The sequence below is a fragment of the Anas platyrhynchos genome, chromosome 3, assembly GCF_047663525.1.
Source record: "Anas platyrhynchos isolate ZD024472 breed Pekin duck chromosome 3, IASCAAS_PekinDuck_T2T, whole genome shotgun sequence".
In the NCBI taxonomy this organism is placed as follows: Eukaryota; Metazoa; Chordata; class Aves; order Anseriformes; family Anatidae; genus Anas; species Anas platyrhynchos.
In genome coordinates, this window is record NC_092589.1 from 82,616,914 (window position 1) to 82,637,940 (window position 21,027).

Sequence of the window (21,027 nt, forward strand, 5' to 3'; positions counted from 1 at the left end):
TGGAAAAGAGTGCATTTGCCTCCTGTGCCTGCAAAGGAAATATTATCTTCTTTCCCTTTCTGCACAGGCTCCTTTGGTTTTAGTCAGCTCAGTGTACACAGGTGTATTCATACTCCTCTCATCCTCTCAGCTGTCTGGAGAGTTTGATTTCAAGTCGTGCAGAGAGCACACTAATGCTGGGAGCACTGTGGATAACCAGCACCTCTGCTGACACCACCATAGTGAGATGTACTGTGGATACACCACCTCATCCCCAGGTTGTCCAAATTTTGTTTGGTGTCTGTGCTTATATCCTCTTGCAGCTGGTCCTGTATCCAACAAGTACGAAGTATCCAGCTGATGTATTTCAGCTTAGGCAGGGTGAGCACATATCTCTTGTGAGGGACGCAAAGGATGGAATACACTTGTTAGGAAGAGGCAAGGGTAATGGCTGCAGAAACCCCACTAACCTCGTATTAAGCCTGATTTTGAGAGTCTCTGACAACATCCATGACTGAATCTGCTGAAGAAGTAACAAACAGTACTCTGGCAGTGTGCCCTGGAGACACAGAGTGCTGTCTCTGAAAGAAACAGAGCTGCACAGGGTAAACAGCTTCCCAGAAGTCAAACAGCATCCTATCAATCACTCTGGTACCCTCCTGCTCCTCCGGCTATTGCAAAAGTGAATCACAACAGAGGTACCACGACACATCCACCCGTGTTTGCTTTAAAAGCTCTTCGATAAAGGCAAGCGCCCATTAGGAAGAGGTAAGAAAATGTAAATGTGATGGGGTCTTTTACGTGTGGCTGTTGCAGTCTGGTTATAGCTCCAGGGATGTTGTACACTGTGTATTCTGTGCATCACCGTGCAATTTGAAGCTCTGTGTAATTAAAGACGAGAAGGCTGGGTTCACGATTTGGGTAGAGCTGTCATTGTGTCAGACACCTACACCGTGTAGTTCCTTGACCTCTTGGGCACTGAAAGCATTTCTGGTTTCCAGTGCTGGCTGCTGGCTCACAAGACTGCTCTTCAGACTGGATTCCTACTCCTGGCAAGGTCAGGATCTCGGTATGCAGCTGAGTCAAAGGAAAAAGAAGAGAAAGAAAAAAAAAAAAAAAAAATCAGGCTCATTTTTTTGGTCTGACTACACTCTCGTTTTGAAGATAGGCTGGTTATAAATAGAATCAGGCAAAGAGTTGGCTTTTCTTTGACCAAATGGAAAAAGTGGGTAGTGCTAAGTATCTTTAGTTGGCCCAAAACTTGTTGATTTAACAAACCGGAATAATGTAGTTGGGTCAAACAGAATGAAATATTTACTTTTCTGACATTTCTTATCATTTGTTTGCGAAAACCCAGGAAACACAGGATTAGAGTCCCAGACAGCCGGTGAGGCCTGCACTTAGAGGCCTCAGTTACTAAGTAAAAGCCCAAGGTCCCACTGAAATCCTTTGAGGACTGAAGGTACTGAAGTGATAAAGCCCCTGAGCAGGGGCAGCGAGTGTTGAGCTGGTCCCTGAGCTCCACAGGAGCTGGAGGCTGCATCCCCGTGAAGGCCAAGCCTCCATGCATGGTACGGCTGCTGGGATCTGCCCTTCCCTTGGGCTGGGGATGGGTCTGCAGGGCTGCATTGCTCTGGAGGCAACGAGAAAAATAGGAGCGATGCATTTTCTGCTGCTTCATCCCTCTGGCCTGACGCTCAGCCCCGTGGGGAAAGGGAGGCAGAGCACAGCCACGTGCGGACATCAGCACCCAGCAGCACCCACCGACGTGGAGCTGGGCCTTGGGCAGCCCAGGGCTAGGGTGGGAGCCAACAACGAGTATTCAAACCATATTCATTTCTGCTTAGGCAATAACTCTGCATTTTTTTAACCACTCCTGTTCAGTTTCATCTCTTTCAGCTGCCTGAGATTTTATTTTATTTTTTTTTCCTAGTAGATTATCATTTGCATTCAGCTCCTACTCTAACCCAGATAAAGTACTGAAGTATCCAACTTCAAGCACAAAAGTATTCCAGGAAAGATGCCTTAAAAAGGGAATAAATGGCCTTTCCTGTTGTCAACCTCAATTTTGCTCACTTTTCTTCATCTCCACAGTCCGCTCTCATTCCTTGATTTGCTCCTGGATCAGCTACTGACTGTCTACAAGGTATCTGATGCAATCAAAGTCAAGGGCATTGCAGTTTTCATATGACATTTAAAAAATTTCCAGTGAATGTTGTCAGACGTGGGTAGATGTTTAGTTCTTGTACTCACGCTACTACTAACTGGGAATCTGGAATGCAGAGGATGTGTTTAATTTTATATTTGTGAAGTCATTTGATGGGTGAACTGGAAAAAATGCATGGGATTATCAAACCAAGTAAAACTAAGCAGTGGTTTGTGTTTACAAGGTTTTGTTAGGAATCCCTAGGAACCACTCCTCTCCCCAAACACATCACCTGATAAACCTAAATAATAAAGTCTTTTGAGGAAACTGCATTCAGCTCCCAGATAATCTACATGTTGTAAAGACAGATTAATTTGCTGAAAATAACTGTTCATTGAAAATTATACATTTGTTTCTGGTTCAGTATTCACGGGATTTCTAACTCCTGAATGAAAATAGTGCTGTATCTTTCATTTTTTTCTTAGTCTCATAAAGAAAGCAGGCAACATTAACTCTTCATCTACTGAAGCTCAAGGTTGAGCAAAACTCAAGGATAATATTTAAAAATATATTTCATTTGAACACATTTTTTGGCTTTCTCGATATCTTCTCTTAGTAAATTCCCCCTGTTAATCAGAGGATGAAGGTTTCCCTTCTCTTACGTGTAGCACCAAGTAACCTCAGTGGATTCCTGGTTCCTGAATCTCGGTTGATGGAAAGAAACTTTAGTGGCTTTTGATGTGTTGTTTCTGTGGATCCCATGGCAGTGTAAATGCTCACTGGAGTTAATAAAGCCACAGCAGCTAAGATCAGGTAGAGATCTCCCCAGGGTTTTTGGAGAAGGATTTTCATGAAAAGAGATGGGTGACTTGACAAACTGCTCTGCAAGAGAAATCCTTGGTTAACAAGCAGGGGAAGAAGTGCCTTGTCAGCACAGGGATGGATGGGACAAGGCTGGTGGTGTTTGCAGAGTTCAGGGCAACATCTGTGAAGAGCAACCAACACGAACATTGTGACAAGGCACAAGTGGGACTAGGGTCGTAAAGCCTTGCAGGGAGGCACAGAGGAGAAGGAGAGAAAACACGAAGCTGTGGGCTATACAGCAAGGGAGTGAGCTCCAAAGGAATGGACAATGTGGCTGATTCAACCACGTGTTCCTGCCCATGCCATTTGATTTTCGGTAGCAAAAATGAGAATTTTGTTAGCCACATGGGACCCAGCACATCAGCCCTGGAGCTCTCCTGTGGCTCAGGCATAAAGCAGCTCTGCTTTGACAGGATCCTCCCAAATAGCCCCGTGCTCAGGCTGTCCTTCTGTCCCTCTGTGTCCCCAGATGCTTTCCACAGACCCTGCTCAGCAGTGAGATACCTGGCACAAGCCCTGAGGGCACTGACCACTCCAGCCACAGTACCACTGTTTATTAAAGTAATTAGAAAACCACAGAGGATCAAAGCTCGCTCTTGCAGAGCTAAATGGAAACGAAGACTTCTTGCTGCAAACCCATATGTCTATTAACACTTTATAAATCTGTGGTACGCCTGTAACAAATGTCACCACAATGCAGATAAGTTCAGGGATTACAAAATGACTTATGACACCTGTCTGATCAGCTGCACCACCGCGGTTAACCAGACAGAAATGCATATCTGCCACTTCTGGGAGGCACCAGAAGAGGGTTCAATTTAAACCAATTAATAAAATAGCCTGTTTGGGCAAAAAAAAAAAAAAAATAATTGTTCTCTGAGAATACATGCATTCAACACTGCTAGAAAATCCCTGCCATCTGACGTAGAGGGATTTATAGGTTTAGTGGAAATTGCTTTCCCCACTGTCCAGATTAAATACTGCAGGATGATTTTTTGTATGAGTAAACATCCTTCCAATAACGATCAGACCGATAATGTCTTAAAAAGAGAAACAGGATCTACGTTTTGCTTTTCTTCTTCTTGTATGGACTATTTCTGGATACAGAACATTCAGGTAACATGTTGACTGTCCAGAAAATGCATTTTAGCATCTTCCTGCTGTTGTGGGGATGGGTTTTATCCACTGAATGCAGAGTCCACCGACAAGGAAAAGAAATACATGAGGCGTACAAAAAAGGCAGGTGAGTTTCATTATTATTTTTTTTTTACATTCAAATAGCTACAATGTGGAAAAATGTAATGCTTCAGATCAAGATATAATGTCTGTCAGACAATTAGTTTGCATTTGCAGAGTGTGATCTCTCAGTCAAAAATATTTTCTTGTGCTGTTTTTGCCGATGAATAATTCTTAATGCATTTTCTATAGTGAAAACCATTTTTCCTTCCCCCTCCAAAAAAGAAAGAAAGAAAAAAAAAAAGTGGGTTTGTGAGTTATCTCAAAGTTTGGAATGGTGCAGAAAAGAAGCATTTTATTATATTTATTGTGGTCGAAATATGCTGGAGTATTTACATGAGAGTGGAGAGGAAAGTGAGGTCCTTGAGGACTGTTGTATGCTATGAAGATTAGATTGACTGGAGATGTGATTTGAAAAGATTCAAAGATTCAGAATTTATTTTCTTATTCCTTTGCTGGTTGTTTATAGAGCTTCTGAGAGTAAAAAAAAAAAAAAAAAAAAAAAAAAAAAAAAAAAAAGAGTCTCTCTGCAAGCCTCAAGGCTATGGTCAGTTAACAGAGGAAACAGGGAGAGCATGCAGGATATTGAATGGAGATATTCAAAGTGAATGGAAATATTCAGTCTGTTCTTCCCTTCCCTCTCTCCCTCTCTCAAGAAGGATACGTGATGTTTTTCTCCTTCTGTCTTGTAGACAGCCATTTTAGGAGGTTTTGATTGAGGAAGGTTGTTTTTTTTTGCTACAATTGGGCAATTGAGTTATGATTACTTCTATTCTGTTTGGAGACTATTTGCAATTTTGTAGGAGGATTTTTATATTTGGGCACATCGCAAGGTACACCTGGAGGAAAACCCCTTTGTTTGTGTCTGTCTGTTTTTGCTCTGTTTTGAGGATATAGCTGACACATTTAGATCGCTGTTCAAATGTTGTGTACCTCTGCTTGTGACAGACCGAACCTATGCAATTTCTGCTTTGCTATAGTCACTGTTTCTGTTCTTTTAAGTGAGGAAAGCGTGGTCCTTTTTTATTTTCCAGTGTTCCCTTCTGCCTACTTCACACAGGAGCTGCCTCTTTACCTGCTCTTTGTACATGTGGTGTCACTGTGCCAGGACAAGCCCCTGGGGCAGCCCTCTGAGGGCCTGGGAGGTCCCTTCTGGCCTATTTCTGTCTCAGTAGCATGGTGCTGATGCTGGGGAGGGCTGATGGGGAGAGAGGAGCAGCACTGGTGCGTGGCCAGAGGTTGTCCATTGGCAGTACACTGCTCACTTTCCCTGTGATGGGACAAGCCATGTCAGACCTATGGTTTAACAGCCTTAGCTGCTATCAGATCAGAAAGGATGATTCTGGCCATCCATCTGATTTCCTTCGAAGCTCAAGCTTAGATATCTCCTCTTAGATATGTTCAGCTCAAGCTTCTTAAAGTTCTCAGTGTAGGATGTTTCCCACACCTTGACTCTGCCCCTTCGCTGCTTTCGCAGGGCTGACAGCAGGACTGGGTGCAGTGTACATTAAAATGCTGATCAAATGAGAGAGCTTTGAAGAAGGCACGGTTCCTTTGCATTTCAAAGTCAGTGCCTTTTCCCATTGCAGAATTAGAGCCTCGGAGAAAAACAGGGTGAGGGGGGATCCTATATAACATCAGAAGAAAATTGTAGTGAAGATTGCTCCTGAAGAGCTCTGCTTCCCTTCCCTTCAGGACTCAGCCCTGAGTATCCATTATGCAGAAGAAGTTACAGCAATGTATTTCCTTACTTCTCTTCAGGCACTGCTGCCTCTGGCTCATAAGGCTTGAGGCAAGCACCAGGATGGAAATCCATCCCTTCACCGCAGCCTTTGTCTTCTGCAGAGGCTCACTGGAGGCTGATGGAGGAAATCTATCTAAAGGCAGGCTCCACACGGCCACAGGCTGCTCAGGCTGTCTCGGTTTGCACCCATGGCCTTTCAAGCCTCCAGAAGCCCTTTGGGGGCGTGAGACCATCCACTTGCCCTCCTGCCAGAGCTCAGTGCCAGCCACCAGTGCTGGCAGGCAGAGTGGGCATCTGCTGCAGGGACCTGTCACCTCGGGTGTGCTGCCAGCTTCCTGCTGTCCTTGAGGGAGGCGTCCAGCTTTGCTCCTGAATCTCGTGGTGCAGCTGATGGAGGAGATGCACTCTTTTGGCTTGTCTATTTGGATGGAAGTGTTAGGTTCTTCCAGCGAGACTCTCTGATTTCAAATAAAAGCTCACCATTTCCTCAGCAGTTGCAAGCCCCAGGGCTTCTCCTTTCATCTGCCCAAATCCAGTTGATCCCACAGTCCTTGTGCTCCTGCTGACCGGGTGAATGGGGTGGATGGGAGACACGGTGTCAGACACTGCCACAATTTTTGGCACTGCACATACCCCAGAGCAGCCATTCTAGCAAGAGACGGGACAGCCTTGATGAAGGGTGGGGTCCAAAATAATTCTTTAAATATAGCTGATGAGGCTTTGGGACACAATTTGGAGTGTGACAAGAATATGGCAAATAAGAACAGGTGAAAGTATGCATACACAGTGAAAGCAGCAATGTTGAGACCTTTACTGCATGGGACTTATTACAGCGCCTTCCGACCCTCTATTTCATTGTAAAAATGTCTGTGTGCCAGTCAAAGACTCGGCTACTGATTTTTGCTTATCTCCAGGACAAATCACCTCACAGGAACTTCACTTTAAAGAGCAGCAATACACAAACAAAACCTTTTGCACCTTGCAGACCTGCTCGCAGTTTGCAGTCAGCCATGTGCAAATCCTGTAGGGCTCGCAAAGCCAAATTCGGGCCCGCAAGGTGCACAGTGCCAAAACTCCTACAGGCCCAGGCTGCAACCCTGAGAGCCAGCACGAGGGCTGTCTGCTGCTTTCCCAACTGCTCTTGGAGAGCCACCAGGCTGCACGGGGATCACAGCAAGGACAGCATAAAGGCCACAAAATCATGATGTCAACAAAATGGCCAAAGCCTGCCTTGCTAATTAGACTTGCAGAATCTGCTAGAGAGGATGAGCAAAAGGAAAAGAACTGGCCTGGAGCAGAGCCCAGGTTGCTTTGACAGAGCTAACTGCTGGGAAAAAAATCTCCTTTAACACTAAAATCTCCCTGGACAGCTTTATAACCACCTTTCAGACAAGTAACTCTCAGCAAAAGAGATTTCACTGTACAAGATTTACGGCCTGTGTTTGTTTAATCTTAGCTGAGAGACTGGCTTCACGTTTTTAGCCATGTCCCTGCCATTCCCTGCCTGCATTATAATCATTTTGCCTCCCTCTGGTCTCCAAATAGCAACTCGTTTCCCAGTCTTCCAGATCTATCTCTTCACATTTCTGCCAGTGAGAACTATCTTTGCCAGCAGTTGGTTGACATCCTCTACAACAAGCCCTCTGCTTGTCATCACAGGGTCCCTCTCACGGCCAAGGATCTTTATGACATTTTCTGATGCTATTACCATTAGTGGCACTCTTCCTAAGTGAGGGGAGCCACTCTGCATCGTTACAGCCATGGTTCCCTCCCAGTCCTTTCTCAAGGGCTCAGCATCAGTAAATCTCATGTAGCTCTCCTGGTACCCTCACTACACCTAGGGCAGCTCCTACCTTCATGGCTTTCTCTGGCCTCATAAATTCATCCATGAGCCCTAACAGGATTTCTTTTCCTTAAGCTCTTCTCTTGTCCCAGAATTTTGCCTTTGTATCTTATCTTCACAATTGATCCTGAAAGCATTTATTTGCATAAACAAAGCTTACTAACGCAAGCTGTCTTTGATCAGATCTTGAGTGCATGATAAGCCTGTGAAATGCCCCATGAAAGCACTGACTGTGCGAGCACTTTATCAGCAGCGAGCCAGGCCCAGCAGAGCTCCTGCAGCTCCCGAGGCACCGAGCTTTCAGGCCAGCAGGTTGGGCTGTGCCCTGACACCACAGGCACCGGCAGTGCCTTCAGAGCCCAGTGTGGGCTTCAGGCCAGTGTGACGGGAGTCTCTCCATCTCTGTTGGTGCCTTGCCTTTCCCTTTCCTCCTTTCACCTCCATCTCCTGTACTCCTTTTGCTTCCCCCATGCAAGCTTCCTATTCTTCAACTTCTCTTTTATTTTGCCTCTGACTTCCTCTGCCCTCCTCTTCACCTGCCTCAGCTATTTGCCCCAAGGCACGTCCAATTCCCGTCTCCCAGCTCTGCCAGGTTTGCTCCTGCTGCTTTGATCCAGCATTATTCTCTAGCTTCCTCCTCTCCTTCAGCAGCCTGTCTTTCCTCTTCTTCCACTTGCCAGAAATCTTTTTTCTTCTGTCCAACAGCACTCATTTTCTTTATTTTAATACACATTATCTTTTTCTTCATTATTTCTTTGCTACTTCTCTCATTGTCCCTTTCCACACATTTCTCTTTCAAGTCACTGCAATCCTGCACGACAATTTTCTTGGAAGTCTTGCGTATTTTTCTCAAAATCCAGCCGAAAGTGTCTTCACTCTGCTTATCATTGCAAACAGTGCTTCTATGCAAATGGTATTTTCTCCTTTCATCATTATCACCAGCCTCCTTTCATCCTTTCTGGTACTTATTTCGGGTCTGCACTTCACATAGCTTTCTATCTCTATTCAGGTGATTTGTGTCAGAAAACTTGTCTTTACCATCTTTACCAGTGTTTCTGTAGCTACATTCACATACCCAGGTACTGTGTGCCTCTTTACTGAGTGACTGATGATAAAATCTCTTGTCAACGTTGCCACCGTGTTACTTGGTCAGGATCAGCAGCTTCATACTGACTTTTGGCCTGCCATTACTCCAGTGGGTTTTCTGAGCTGGCGTGAGGAGACATAAGAGGCTCCAAAAGCATATCTGCAACCCAGCATTACAATGAAAACCAAACCAAACCAAACAAAAATATAACAGCAAACCAACCCAGAGGTACTGCAAGGCAGTTTTATCCCTCCTGACTACACATAAAGTGTTTGATTTTCCGATTCAGGGGTTGGACTCACATTAGAAATGATCCTTCTGGTCTTTCTTCTGTGAACAGACACCTTTCCAACTCACTTCCATTTTTAGCATTCTCAGCCCTTGGTGAGAGTGAATTTCACAGTGACATGCTGTGCTTGTCTACTTCCTTTCAATTTTCTTCTTATTACGTGTTATGAAAAGCCGTCAGCAACAAATTCCTGTTCACCTTCACCGTTCCACTCCTGATTTTCTATAATTACACCCTACTGCTTGTCAGTTGTCACCCTGCTGATCTAGAGAGCCCTGTTCAGGCTGCCTGGAAGCCCTTCCCACCTCCTAGCTGCCCGGTCTCCCTCCTCTTCCTCCATCTCTTTTTTTTCCCTGCTATGGGCATTGGGTATGTGAGATGTGGGTGTGCTTGGTGTTGCTAACAGCATTGAAATGCTCAAATCATTTACAAATTTATTGAATGGCACAGATCCTACCACAGATTCTCATGAGACTATAATGACAACCTTTCTTCATGGTGAAAACTCTCAATTATTCCTTTTGTTTCTTATTTTGTAGTCATTCATGTCAGTCATTCCCTCTTCCTGAATTGCCAGTGTCTCTACCAGCCTCTGGGATGGTCTTGTCAACAGTTTTTTGGAAACTCAGGTGTACTGTGTCATCTTGACTGCAAGTACATTAACCTTTTGGAGAACTCTCTAAAAAGGACATAATATCCCTCAAGAAAAGTCAAACTGTCCCTAGCTCTTTTTCAATATATATTGTATTTCCCTGATGTCTACTATTGGTGGTTTTTACTACAATTGTAGGCAATCTGTCCGGTGGAGGTGCCCGTAGCTTCTCAGATTCTACTTGGAGCTCTTTTCCGAAGTGTAGAGTTGTCACTCTTGTGACACCAGGGTCAATTTAAATGCTAATTCAGCACTTTCTTACTTGGCTTGCTTCTGGGTGGAAGCCTGGTACCCTCTTACTCTTTGGTCCATTTATTTTAAATCCTTCTCTGGTCCTGTGCCTGTATGAATATTTCTTAACGCTGTCCCAACGATGGAATCATTACAGTCCTGTATTTTTTGCAGTGCAAACAAATCCCTTAACCATTGATGGTTTTGATTGCCCTTATGAAGACAGAGAGATTTCCCTGTATGGAGTTAAGACAAGTGTAGTACTGCTAATTGGCTGCTTACTCCCCAGCCTGAATTTGAACAATTAGTTTTCTGTATTCCACAGTTCTTTATATATATTTTTTCAAACTGAAATTCATCTTATTGATGCTGGACTGCTTTGATGCTGGACTATTGTTGGTGGACTGATGTTGGGGCTGCTTTGGATTGCATTCATAGACCCCAAAGTGTCTGTATCCCTTTCAAGCATGCTGTCGTGCACAAGTTTTCTGGTTCTGTCATCTGCATTATGATTGCACATGCTGGCTAGTAGTTCCCAGGATGAAATCTGTGAGATGTCATCTAATACGTCTCCCCAGCCTGACAGCAAGGTAACGCCAGTTGCTCTAACCACGGTCGTTCAACCACGCTCAAAGTCACAGTTTCATCTACACCATACTTCTCAGGTCTAGTAATGAAATTTTAAAAACCTCCCTCAAATCTACTTTTCTTCTTACTCACGCTAAGGCGGCCAGTTACATTGTCAGAAGGACATTAGACTGCTTTGACGTCAATTATTGTAAAGATCTGCATTGAGTGATCTTTATAATCTCATTATCCCTGGGGGGGCATACAAATGGATCATGAATTTGTCCCAGTTTCTTTCCAAACATCAGAACTCCAGCATCCTTATTTTCATCCCTGCTTAAAGCTATGTTTTGTGTTTGTATTCATCCTCCCTCAGGGATATCTCCCGGGTGTGAGGAGTCCTCAGAGGTACCTGCTAATGGCTTGGAGACTCCATCAGCTGGTACTCCTGGTGCTCCGGGGGAAGTGCCATTGGCATGAGTTGATTTAAATACCCCCAGCTTACCTACACATTCCTTAACATGCCCTTCACTGTGCTCACAAGTCAAAAGAAGTCTTTTCTTCAAAGACTGGGGCAGACGTTGAACCTTTCGGCATTGCTCCCCTTCATCTGCTCCTCCTTTTCACTGAGCCGAGCCCTGGTGCTGTGCCTGCCATAAAACCCAACAATCGTATACCCACTGGATGCATGAAGGGAATTTCATTGCTGCAACCTCAGGCACAGTGCTAGGATCTCAGGTGACATGCGTTTCTTGTGAATAATCAATAGCTATGGGTTCCTTTATTTTTATTTCTCTTGCCATAGTTCATGACCAGGGAAAGAGCAAAGGAAGCACAAAATGTAATGAGTGCCTGTGTGTCTTCTGCCTCAGGATATTTTGAATCTTACAACTGATCTATATTCAAGAAATATTGCATTAAAATGGCATTCTCATTGAATTTTCTGTCATTCAAAAATAAGATGGTAGAACAGCTCTGAATCACACTATTTCTCAGACTTCATGATGTGAATACAGAAAATAGCTCTCTCCCCCCATTTCTTTTCAAAGATTTAACCACCTGCAATAGCAAGAGGTGACCTTTCCACACCACCTTTAAACCTACTAATCAGAAGGACAAATGACCCAACATAATTACAGGCAAACAAGAGCTTGCCAAATGCCAAGCTGAAAATACTTGTTGTGATTAATTTTTCTCAGTTTTTGTGGCTTGTCTACAGCTCACAACTTTGTAACTCTCCCAGTTTAAGTAAAAAATTAGTGTGCTTTCATGACCATTTTATACATTTGTCCACACCTCCATCAGCCCCTCCTGCCTCTCCACCATGTCCTTGCCCAGCACCCCTTACCTGGTTTCTGCCTGTAACATGATGTGGAGATGTTGGTATGAATGAACCCTGGACATCTTATATATTTCAGCAACTTCCCTTCACATTTTTCTTGAGGAAAATACTCCAAATTTGTTTTTTCCCTGAAGAATTGGAACTGGTTTTGTATTTAATTCCTCAAGGAAGAAATGTTCTCAGATCTTAACAAGATTATCATAATAAGAGTGTAAAATAGGTCACTGTGTATACGAGAGGTACAATATACAATACAATAGAGGTATATTGCCTCTTCTGGAGAAAACAGAGTATGATTTATAGGTGGGAAATGTGTCCTGTGTAAGTAATTACAGACCAAAATGCTAAGATGCGTAGGGGCTTCTATCACTTGTGTTCCCTTTCAGAAGCTCTTATTTCAAAGCTGAAGAATATTGTGGGTCGTCTGGTGCACAGCGTGAACCTGACACTCCTCTGGCACATGTCCTGTGAAGCCAGGCATTTGGAAATGCTTGCTGTGTCCTTCATATGTTATGTTTGGACGTCTCTTCTGAAAATCAGACATGGTTATCCCTAACTCTGCAGCTTTCTTTGCTGAGCTGGAGGGACTATAAGTGCCATAGTAAATCTCAGACTTCTTTTATAAAGAAGTAACTGCCTTTTGCCTTGTGTATGTAGCACTTTTCCTGAATGTTTTTTTCCCTGGAAGTCCTAAGGTTTAGCCATGTAGTAGGGGCAGCTGGTGGGACTTTGGAAAGGCTGCATCACCCAGGTGCCACCAGAGGCCTGAGAGCTGCTCTAGCAACGCACAGGGAGAAATAAATAAATGCCAGCCTGCTCCAGTGATGTTTTCTGCTTTTTCATAAAGCATCTCAGTGAGCTTCATGAGCCATGAAATGCCTCTTGGCACTAAAACTGTTAGGAGTTAACTATTGACATTGGCAAAAAAAAAAATAATAAAAAATTGTTCTTTATTCTGTATATTTTACCTCCTGAGTGACTGATTGGTTTTGAAGTCTGCCTGTCATCCGGACGGAGGCAGGAGCATCGCCATCACACTTTGTGGCCACGCTGGCAGGCAGCTGGGCTGAGCAATCTGTGAGCAATGTCTGGACTGAAACTCCTGAGTACAGTTATCTGCTGCAAACACTCAGGGACAGCAGATGTGCTAGAGGAAGGCACAGCACCTTTCAATTGATTCACAGCCCGAGCAGGAAGGCAAATTGGGTCTCATAATGTGGCCGCCACTGATCACTAAGCCAGCAGAGTATTCCCCAGAAACCAGAACAGAAAATATATGCAATGAGTAGAAAGAGATGGGACTTCACATCACAGCAACTGGGGAATGGCTGGCAACAGGTACGAATGTTTTGCTGCTACAGGGGGAGACAGAAAAGCTGAGGAAGCTTGTTAACCTCAGAGCTATGGACAAGGGGAATGAGATCGGTGTTAACAAGTGAAGGAGATGAACACAAATGAACCTGGTGTCCTGCAGTAACTGGAGCATGGGGGACATTTTAAGCTGGTTTGTGATACAGAAATAAAGCTTAGTTTCGGGGCTGTGGAGAGTCACCTGGAAGGAAAAGAAAAGAGGAACCACGCAGGTTTGCCAGTTGCGGAGGATGGGGAGGATTTGGCAATGAATCCTTGGTGCCATGCCTTGAAGGCTCCCTTGGCACCTGGGATAGGGTCAGGGCCAATGTGAAGCATTAGATAAACTCTATAATGAGGAATGGAAATTAGAAATAGCAAAAATATGGCTTGCTTCATCCCTGTTCGAATACCTACCGTATTCCTAACCAGCCAGGAGTTTACTAGGGCACTTTAAAGTCATTTTAGTAGGTCAGCTCATCACCAGAATCTGCTTATGCCCAAAACATGTGAAATTACTTCCTGACAGCCAGCAAACAAGAAGCAGACAGCAGCAAGACACGTCAGCAGCAGCATAAGGGCATACCAACAAGGCAGAAGACTCCATAAAGATGCATCTCCCTACAACACCATCAGTGTTTAGAGAGTTCCCAGCCCAGGAAAAAAAAAAAAAAAGACAGCCCACAAAACTTGGGGTTTGGCCACCTCTCACTCAAGGGGCAATGGCACTCGGGTGGTGACAGTCATTGCAAACAGAGCTTCTTCTCTGTCAGTCTCAAGAGCAGGACTTTAAATATACGTTAATGGGTGAAAAGTCTCATGAGTAGAGTTGGTTAGAGCTAGTGTTTACTTCAGAGATAAGTACATTTTTTAAAAGTTTTAATTAAAGATGAGTGTCAAGTATGTTTAAAATTTTGTTTGTTTGCTTTACTCAAGCTAGCATGCTTCTAAAAGTACTGTGTTCCTTTAATGATAAAATAAAACATTTCCCAAACACCTGAGAGGAGCAGGGACTCTCTTGACAGACAGCTGGGAGACAATACAAAACAGCAACAAATATTTATTATAAATATTTATTCCACCACTGCCCCAGGCAATACTTTGCAAAGGTTTTCTTCTCATGAAACTATTCAACTCTCTCAGCTGAGTAGATGTAATGCATTAAAAGCGCTGTTTACACACAGTTTCTCCTATTCCTTTGTGGCTTTGAGTACATTACATTTCATTTTTTAGCCAGCTTGTGTACGTCTATCTATAAAAGTCTTTCCCTACGTGAGCAAGAAACCAAAGACTACCAAGCAAAGCTGTTAATGCGTTGCACTGTTTCCTTAGCTGTCAAGCCAGGATTTATGTGTTTAATGGGCTCGTTGCTTGTTTTGTCCCACCAAGACCAGTAAGGCAGCAGATCCCCTTGCAGGGGACACTACTGGGTAACCCACACAGGGTTTGACATGGTGGGGTGGGACTGGGCACTCCAGGGCTCCCTGGATGAGGCAAAGCCCCTTTTGCTGGCAGAAATGCCCCAAAATGTTTTCTCTCACAACCCACCCCCAGCTCTGCCCTCCTCTCCCAGCAAAATGGCAGCAGGCAGAGCAGCCATTTCTTCTGGCCTTTGGCGACAAGGCACAACCAGGTAAGAGCCTGTGCTACAACAAACACCACAGACCCAACCATGTTTTCCTCCTGATGTTGTTAAATTGTGTGTTGGTGTCCCAAAACCAGGCTGTTTCATCTCACCCTTTTCTTGTCGTTTCACTGCAGCCGGCCCCAGCGGCAGAGACGGGAAGCCCACGGCGAGGCGCACAAGCAGGGCAGGTAGGCGAAGGCAGAGGGAAGCAAAATCATCTGAGGCTGTAAAGAGTCTAACACACAGGCCATAAGTAGGATTCATGCTGTTAATGGTGTCGAGCAAGGCCTGGGGGGACGCCAAGCTCCCCTTGTGGAGCCAGAGCTGGATGCCACAGCCATTTTGTGCGGCCCTTTGGCTTCACACTGCAGTGCTGCGTGATTTGTGTCAGGCGCGGGGCAGTATTTAGGTCACGTATAATCCCCTCTGCCCCCGGTCACTATCTGCGGCCACTGGTGCCTGCCTGGCATGGTCAGACATCCAACAATTTGGGGCTGTCTGGCCAGGACCAGACAGTGCAGGGAAGCAGCACAGCCCCAAAACCCATCCTCCTTCAGAGCTGCAGAGCCCCAAACCTCCAGTACAACCAGCCTGACTTCCACTGTCACCTCTGGGGCACGTTTCCCTTTTCAGAAGTGAAAAAACCGTAAATTGCATCACTTTGGGGAACAGCCCTCCCCCCAGCTTATTTTTATACTGACCTACCAGACTCAAGACAAATCCAGTTGTTTTACTTGAAAGACGTTTTGATTTTTTTCTGTACTTCAGTACAGAAGCAAAATTTAAAGTAATAATAATAATAATAATAATAATGATAATGATAATGATAATGATAATAATAATAATAATAATAATAATAATAATAATAATTTGAAGTGGAAAAAAACAACAACACATAGCTTTAATCTTCAGAAAGGAAAATACTTCAAATTTAAACATGATTTCTGGCAGGACAGAGCATTTTATTTTTTTCTATTCTGATTGTATTTCTGGGTTCTTCACCAAGTTGAAAATGTGAAAGTTTCAAAGCAAGAAAACAAAAGAAAACCAAACAACAATAGTGGTTCTTTTTCTTAAAACAAAATAAAAACTATTGGTTTAACAGCTTTATTTAAAATAGACATCAACATATATTTTTTTCACATTTTTACCAAAAATTAAAAAGTAAAATAACTACTCAAGATTAAAATATTTTCTCTTATCGGCTTTTTGCTCATATTGGAGTTTACAAATTTTCAGAGTGAGCCACTGTAATAAAGGTATGGCCGAAAAATTAAGATGAACAAAAATGATCCCCATTATCACAGCCATAGAACCACAGAATCATTAAGGTTGGAAAAGACCTCCAAGATCATCTGGTCCAACCATCCCCCTACCACCAATGTCACCCACTACATGGCATCATGTTCATAGTTCAAAACTGAACAGTTGGGTTCAGTGACAGGAAAATATAAATAAATTAAAAACCACCACAGCCATTAAACATAGGAATAAGGACTGGGAATGCAAAAAGCGCTCTTATATGCTCTCAATAATGCCATTCTTGCTCATATAAAAGGACATGTAAAAAGTTAAGTGATATATAGTCCTAAAACGTATTCCCCTTATATTTCCAGTTAAACTATTTTTAGGAAGGTTAATTATTATTTTTTTTCCAATTAAACTATATTTAGGAAGGCTACAAATGTGGCTGACAAAGGCCAAAGTGCTGATATGGTAGAGTTAGGTGCCCGTGAAGTATATGGTGAAGACTCAGGAGATATGGCTAAAACTTACCACTAGATAGTATCATGCAAATGAATAACATATCCACTGTAAACAGATTAAATACAGGGGAGTTGGTGTCTCAGAATCTCGTTGCAGATGTAAGACTATTTCTGAGCAAGCAGTTTAAAATAGAAATGTGAGGAAATGTATTATCATCTGCTGTTATTCAGTATCTTTAGTAGCTGATAAAACCCGTGAAATGATTGCTAGTCAAGGTTACGAAGAGCACAAAACAGTGGAGAGGCAAATAGTTGTAGGATTGGTCAGTCATCCCAAATTACCTAAGCTATAGACTATTTGGGCAATATGCCGAATGCATGTGCCTGGACATGAGGTTGTTAAGCATGAAATGTGTAGGTCCCCCAGGATGAGGAGGTATGCACTGTGGAAGGAAGCTGCCCATGAAATGCATCATGTATGAGCACAAATAAAAGTGGGGAGCAAAAAGTGTGCTTATCACCTCATGTGAAACAGGAGAAGCAATATTCAGTCCCTAAAAGCCAGTGCCGTGCTCCTTCCCTCTGCATGGAGCCCTTCTGCATGGCTCTCCATCACGCTGCTCGCCCTTCCCTCTGCTCATGTCAGGGAGAAAAGTGTCTTTCTGAGCACTGATGATCCTCTTGAATGTCTGAGGTCTTGCCAGTGACCTGGTAATAACACTCCCCTGTCTTTTTATTTAACAAAATAAGGACAAAATAGGGGGAAAATGCCATGGGAAGAGGCTGAATTAAACAAATTTAAAGTAGAAGCAGGGATCACCTTTTAAACTGCATTAGGGGTAAGCAGTGACTTTAAGACTCATCAGAGTGCAGAGGAATCTTAACTCCTATAAATTACTAAATTGAGACTGACCAGGTCTCAAAAAAGCTCAGGGCTTCAGGGAGGAGTCACTGGTAACACCTCTGGTCCCTGTTAGGAGATTGTTGTATTGGTTTTCTGAGGTACCTATGAGGGCCTATGAGAAGTACAGCATGGTTAGGCAATCTCATTTAGGACGAGTTTTATCACAGGAAAATATTCCCTGCCAACTTTCTTTGTTTTTCTGGGTTTGTTTAATCTATTGCTGACGTGTCTTCTGCGTAGTCAGACAAGTGCCTCTTGGAACATAGCATCTTTTCTCAAGCTAAGGAACAGCCAAGCCTTCCCTCTCTGCTGCTGTGTGGCTGCTGGGAGCGCAGGAAGGCTCCTCACATGACTGGGCAGCAGAAAAGGTGCTGCAGCTTCTGTCCCAGCCAAAGGTCTGGGGAGCCAAATAGAGCTTTTCAACTCCAGAAGTGGATTTGGAAGAGGAGCAGAGCACCCTGTGCCCACCATTGAATAGTAGCTTCTGCAAGGACCATCCTAGACTCTAGTCTTTAATGCTCCTTTTTATCTCTGTTGGAAATCTGGAGCAGGAGCTAATCATTTTATCCCCAGTTAGGGGACGGCCTGCCTCCTGGCCTGGTTCCCAGCCTATCTCCATTTTGTTCCTGGGCAACAGCCAGTAGCTTATTTTATATATTGTTTCCCTAATTCCTGGCCTGTCAGAAATCACTGTCAGAAAACTTCCTTCTTACTTTTCATTTCCCCACTTAACCACACGCACACTACTTCTCCAGCCCATACACGTGAGTGATTGTATCCAAACTGTGTGATAAGCCCAGCCAATTTTACAGACACAAACCAAATGTCCTCGCAGGGTGCCAGAGCTACCACAGGTGCCCAAGCGTTCTGTGTTGGTTTTGGGGACGTTTTGTGATCACAGTTTTGTGAACTACTGCAAGCACTCGCCTGGCTGTAGCTTAAGGGGTAAATGAACCCAGGCAGGTTCTGGTTTTAGGACTGAAGTGGGTGTGTGCTTCTCACAGGCACCGTGCAGGACTTACTACCTGTGTTTCTCTCTTCCCAGTAGCCCAATCCTGAAACGAAGCCCTGACATCACCAAATCTCCACTGACAAAGTCAGAACAGCTGCTGCGAATAGATGACCATGACTTCAGCATGAGACCAGGTTTTGGAGGTATGACACCTGCACGTTTGTCATTGTTCCTATTTTACACCAGCACTTCTTTTTTAGCATGTAGTCAGGCCAACAAGCAGGCTGACAAGCAGAGCCTTTTCCGTCTCTAACTTTTATTTTTGTTGTGAATTCATGACATGCTCAAGGGGACAGATGTACAGGAAAATAGCCTTCTTCCTTGGATGAACAAATAGCTTAGTTGAATTAATGGAAGTGTAGTTAGAGGCAATTTAATATTCCTGGTATTCAGAGACACGTTCTTCTGACAAAATCTACAAATACACCTTCCATGTGTTCCTGGATGACAGGGAAATTCTACAAACCTGGCTTCCTATGGCAATTTGTATGCACAACCAAATGAGGTGCCATGCTTGCTGACCTGGCTATGTCATTTATAACACAAAATAAAACATTTTGACCGCTGTGTGTTAATGCTTGCTCACAGTGTTGTGGCTGTGCTGTACAGAAAGCTAAGCTTTCAGGGAAAAAGGATGAGGGGGAACACGCTTTCTTTCAGCCTGTGGATTAGAGAATGTTGTAATTTATCTACCCTTTCTGGCTGACAGATGGTCATTCAAATCCAGGCTACCATTATATACTCTGATGGAAGAAGGTTTTATTGCTAAATGCTCAATATACCAAACACTAACACGTTCAATTAATTTAAAAAGGTTTCAGTTTCATAGCAGTCCACTAATGTGAGTATTATTTATCTTGACAGATCTCCTGTACTGTAATTGCCAGAGGTATGTGGGGGGCTAGTCCAAGCCTGGAGGAGGGAAACACGAGGTCACAGCCAGACATCTCCCCCTGGGAGCCCCAGGTTCAGTGCACACACCTGTGTGCTGTAATGCAGCCCTGTCCATCACCCTGTCTTTTCCACAGCTAAGCACTGAGTGGTGTGAAAGCCAAGTACATGGAGCAGTTCTCAGAGGTGGCATTAGCCTGAGAGGGGAGCAGAGGATGTGAGGGAAAAATTGGAGTAACTCTCCCACATCCCCTTAGCTGTGCCATTGCTGCTCTCTGTGTGAATGGGAGCTCTGCAGGGCATCCCTCTGGTGAGCTCTAGCCTTTAGCACTAGAGACATTACTCTGAAATTTTGAAGGAATATAGGATGTAACAGTAAAAGAAGTAGGTCAGACTCATTGCTGATTTTGATTGTTATTAGTTATTTGTTATGAATTCCAATCGTTTCTACTTGTAATTAGTTTTCTGTTGTTTCTATATCAGACTGGACATCTGATTTAATTTCTGAGACGTGAGAGGCTGAGGACTACTTTTTCTCACCAAGTTTATACTTTCTCAATTCTTGTTTTCTTTCCAGGCCCTGCAATTCCTGTTGGGGTGGATGTCCAAGTTGAAAGTCTGGACAGCATTTCTGAGGTGGATATGGTAAGTGTCACAGAAGGGCTGAGGCTGGATGGGACAGACGGAGACCATTTAGCCCAAACTTCTGCTGAGAGCAGGGTCAGATAGAGCGGGCTTTTTGAGGCTCTGCCTGTTGGGCTTGAATGCCTCCAAGGATGGAGACTCTGCTGCCTCCTGGGCACGTTATTTGACTCGAATCTGCCAACAATTACTTCCACTGACTCAAGCTATCATTTCATCCCTCTAAATGTCTTGAAGCAGAAGGCATAAAAGCTGATCTGACATTTTCTTTTCTCTAAGACAAAATGATACACTGCCAGAATTGCCCCCAAAGGATTTGGATTTTTACATTTTCTTACAAAGTCAAAGCATATAAAAGCTCTGAGGAGACTAATTAATGTGTTAGGTTTAGGGCACTTTGATACACTGCAGACGAGGTTCCACGTTGACCATGCTCTGAAGTGGTCAGGGCCCAGCTTGCTCCCAGCCAGAAGCCATACAGACGTCCTAAAATCTGCACTGGTTCAGACTGGTAAGTTCTGCTTTCAGCAGAATGAGCAACAGCATAGAAAAATTCATGAGAGTGTCTCTCTCATGTGGCAGCACTACCATGAGAACAGAAATACCCATTTCAGTGTCCCCTCACATCAAAAGAACGGTTACTCTTTTCAACAAGTTACCCATCTCACTGGGAAGTGTGTGCTCATAAGACGGCAGGAGTTTTCAGAGAACAGAATTTTCTCCAGAACCTGCCTTAGGCTCATTAGCAGTTGTGTCACCCCTGCTGTGTGCTGGGGACCAGCGTAAGGCTTTGTCAGTCTGTCCTGGATCTTCATGCTGATGCTAAAGCGGTATTTCAGGGGCATGCAGGACTGATGCTGGCACTCTACACAGGTTAAATCCACAACAACAAAAATCACCTTTTTTTTTAGGAAA

General features: G+C 43.9%; 1 protein-coding gene across 6 annotated transcripts in view; it reads left to right on the forward strand.

Moving 5' to 3' along the window:
- Positions 1–219: 219 nt before the first annotated feature.
- Positions 220–21,027, forward strand: part of LOC101800026 (gamma-aminobutyric acid type A receptor subunit rho1) — a 30,702-nt gene continuing 9,894 nt past the window's right edge. The window contains exons 1-4 of one of the 6 annotated variants that reach the window (XM_027454900.3): positions 220–747; positions 15,092–15,145; positions 18,613–18,722; positions 20,048–20,115. In XM_027454900.3, coding sequence (XP_027310701.1) covers positions 18,704–18,722; positions 20,048–20,115 — 87 coding nt within the window. In that variant the 5' untranslated portion in view covers positions 220–747; positions 15,092–15,145; positions 18,613–18,703. Of the gene's footprint in view, positions 748–3,711; positions 4,233–14,697; positions 14,964–15,091; positions 15,146–18,612; positions 18,723–20,047; positions 20,116–21,027 lie in introns of those variants that run through there. The other 5 variants (XM_027454902.3, XM_027454899.3, XM_027454898.3 and 2 more) reach the window with 5 other exon arrangements.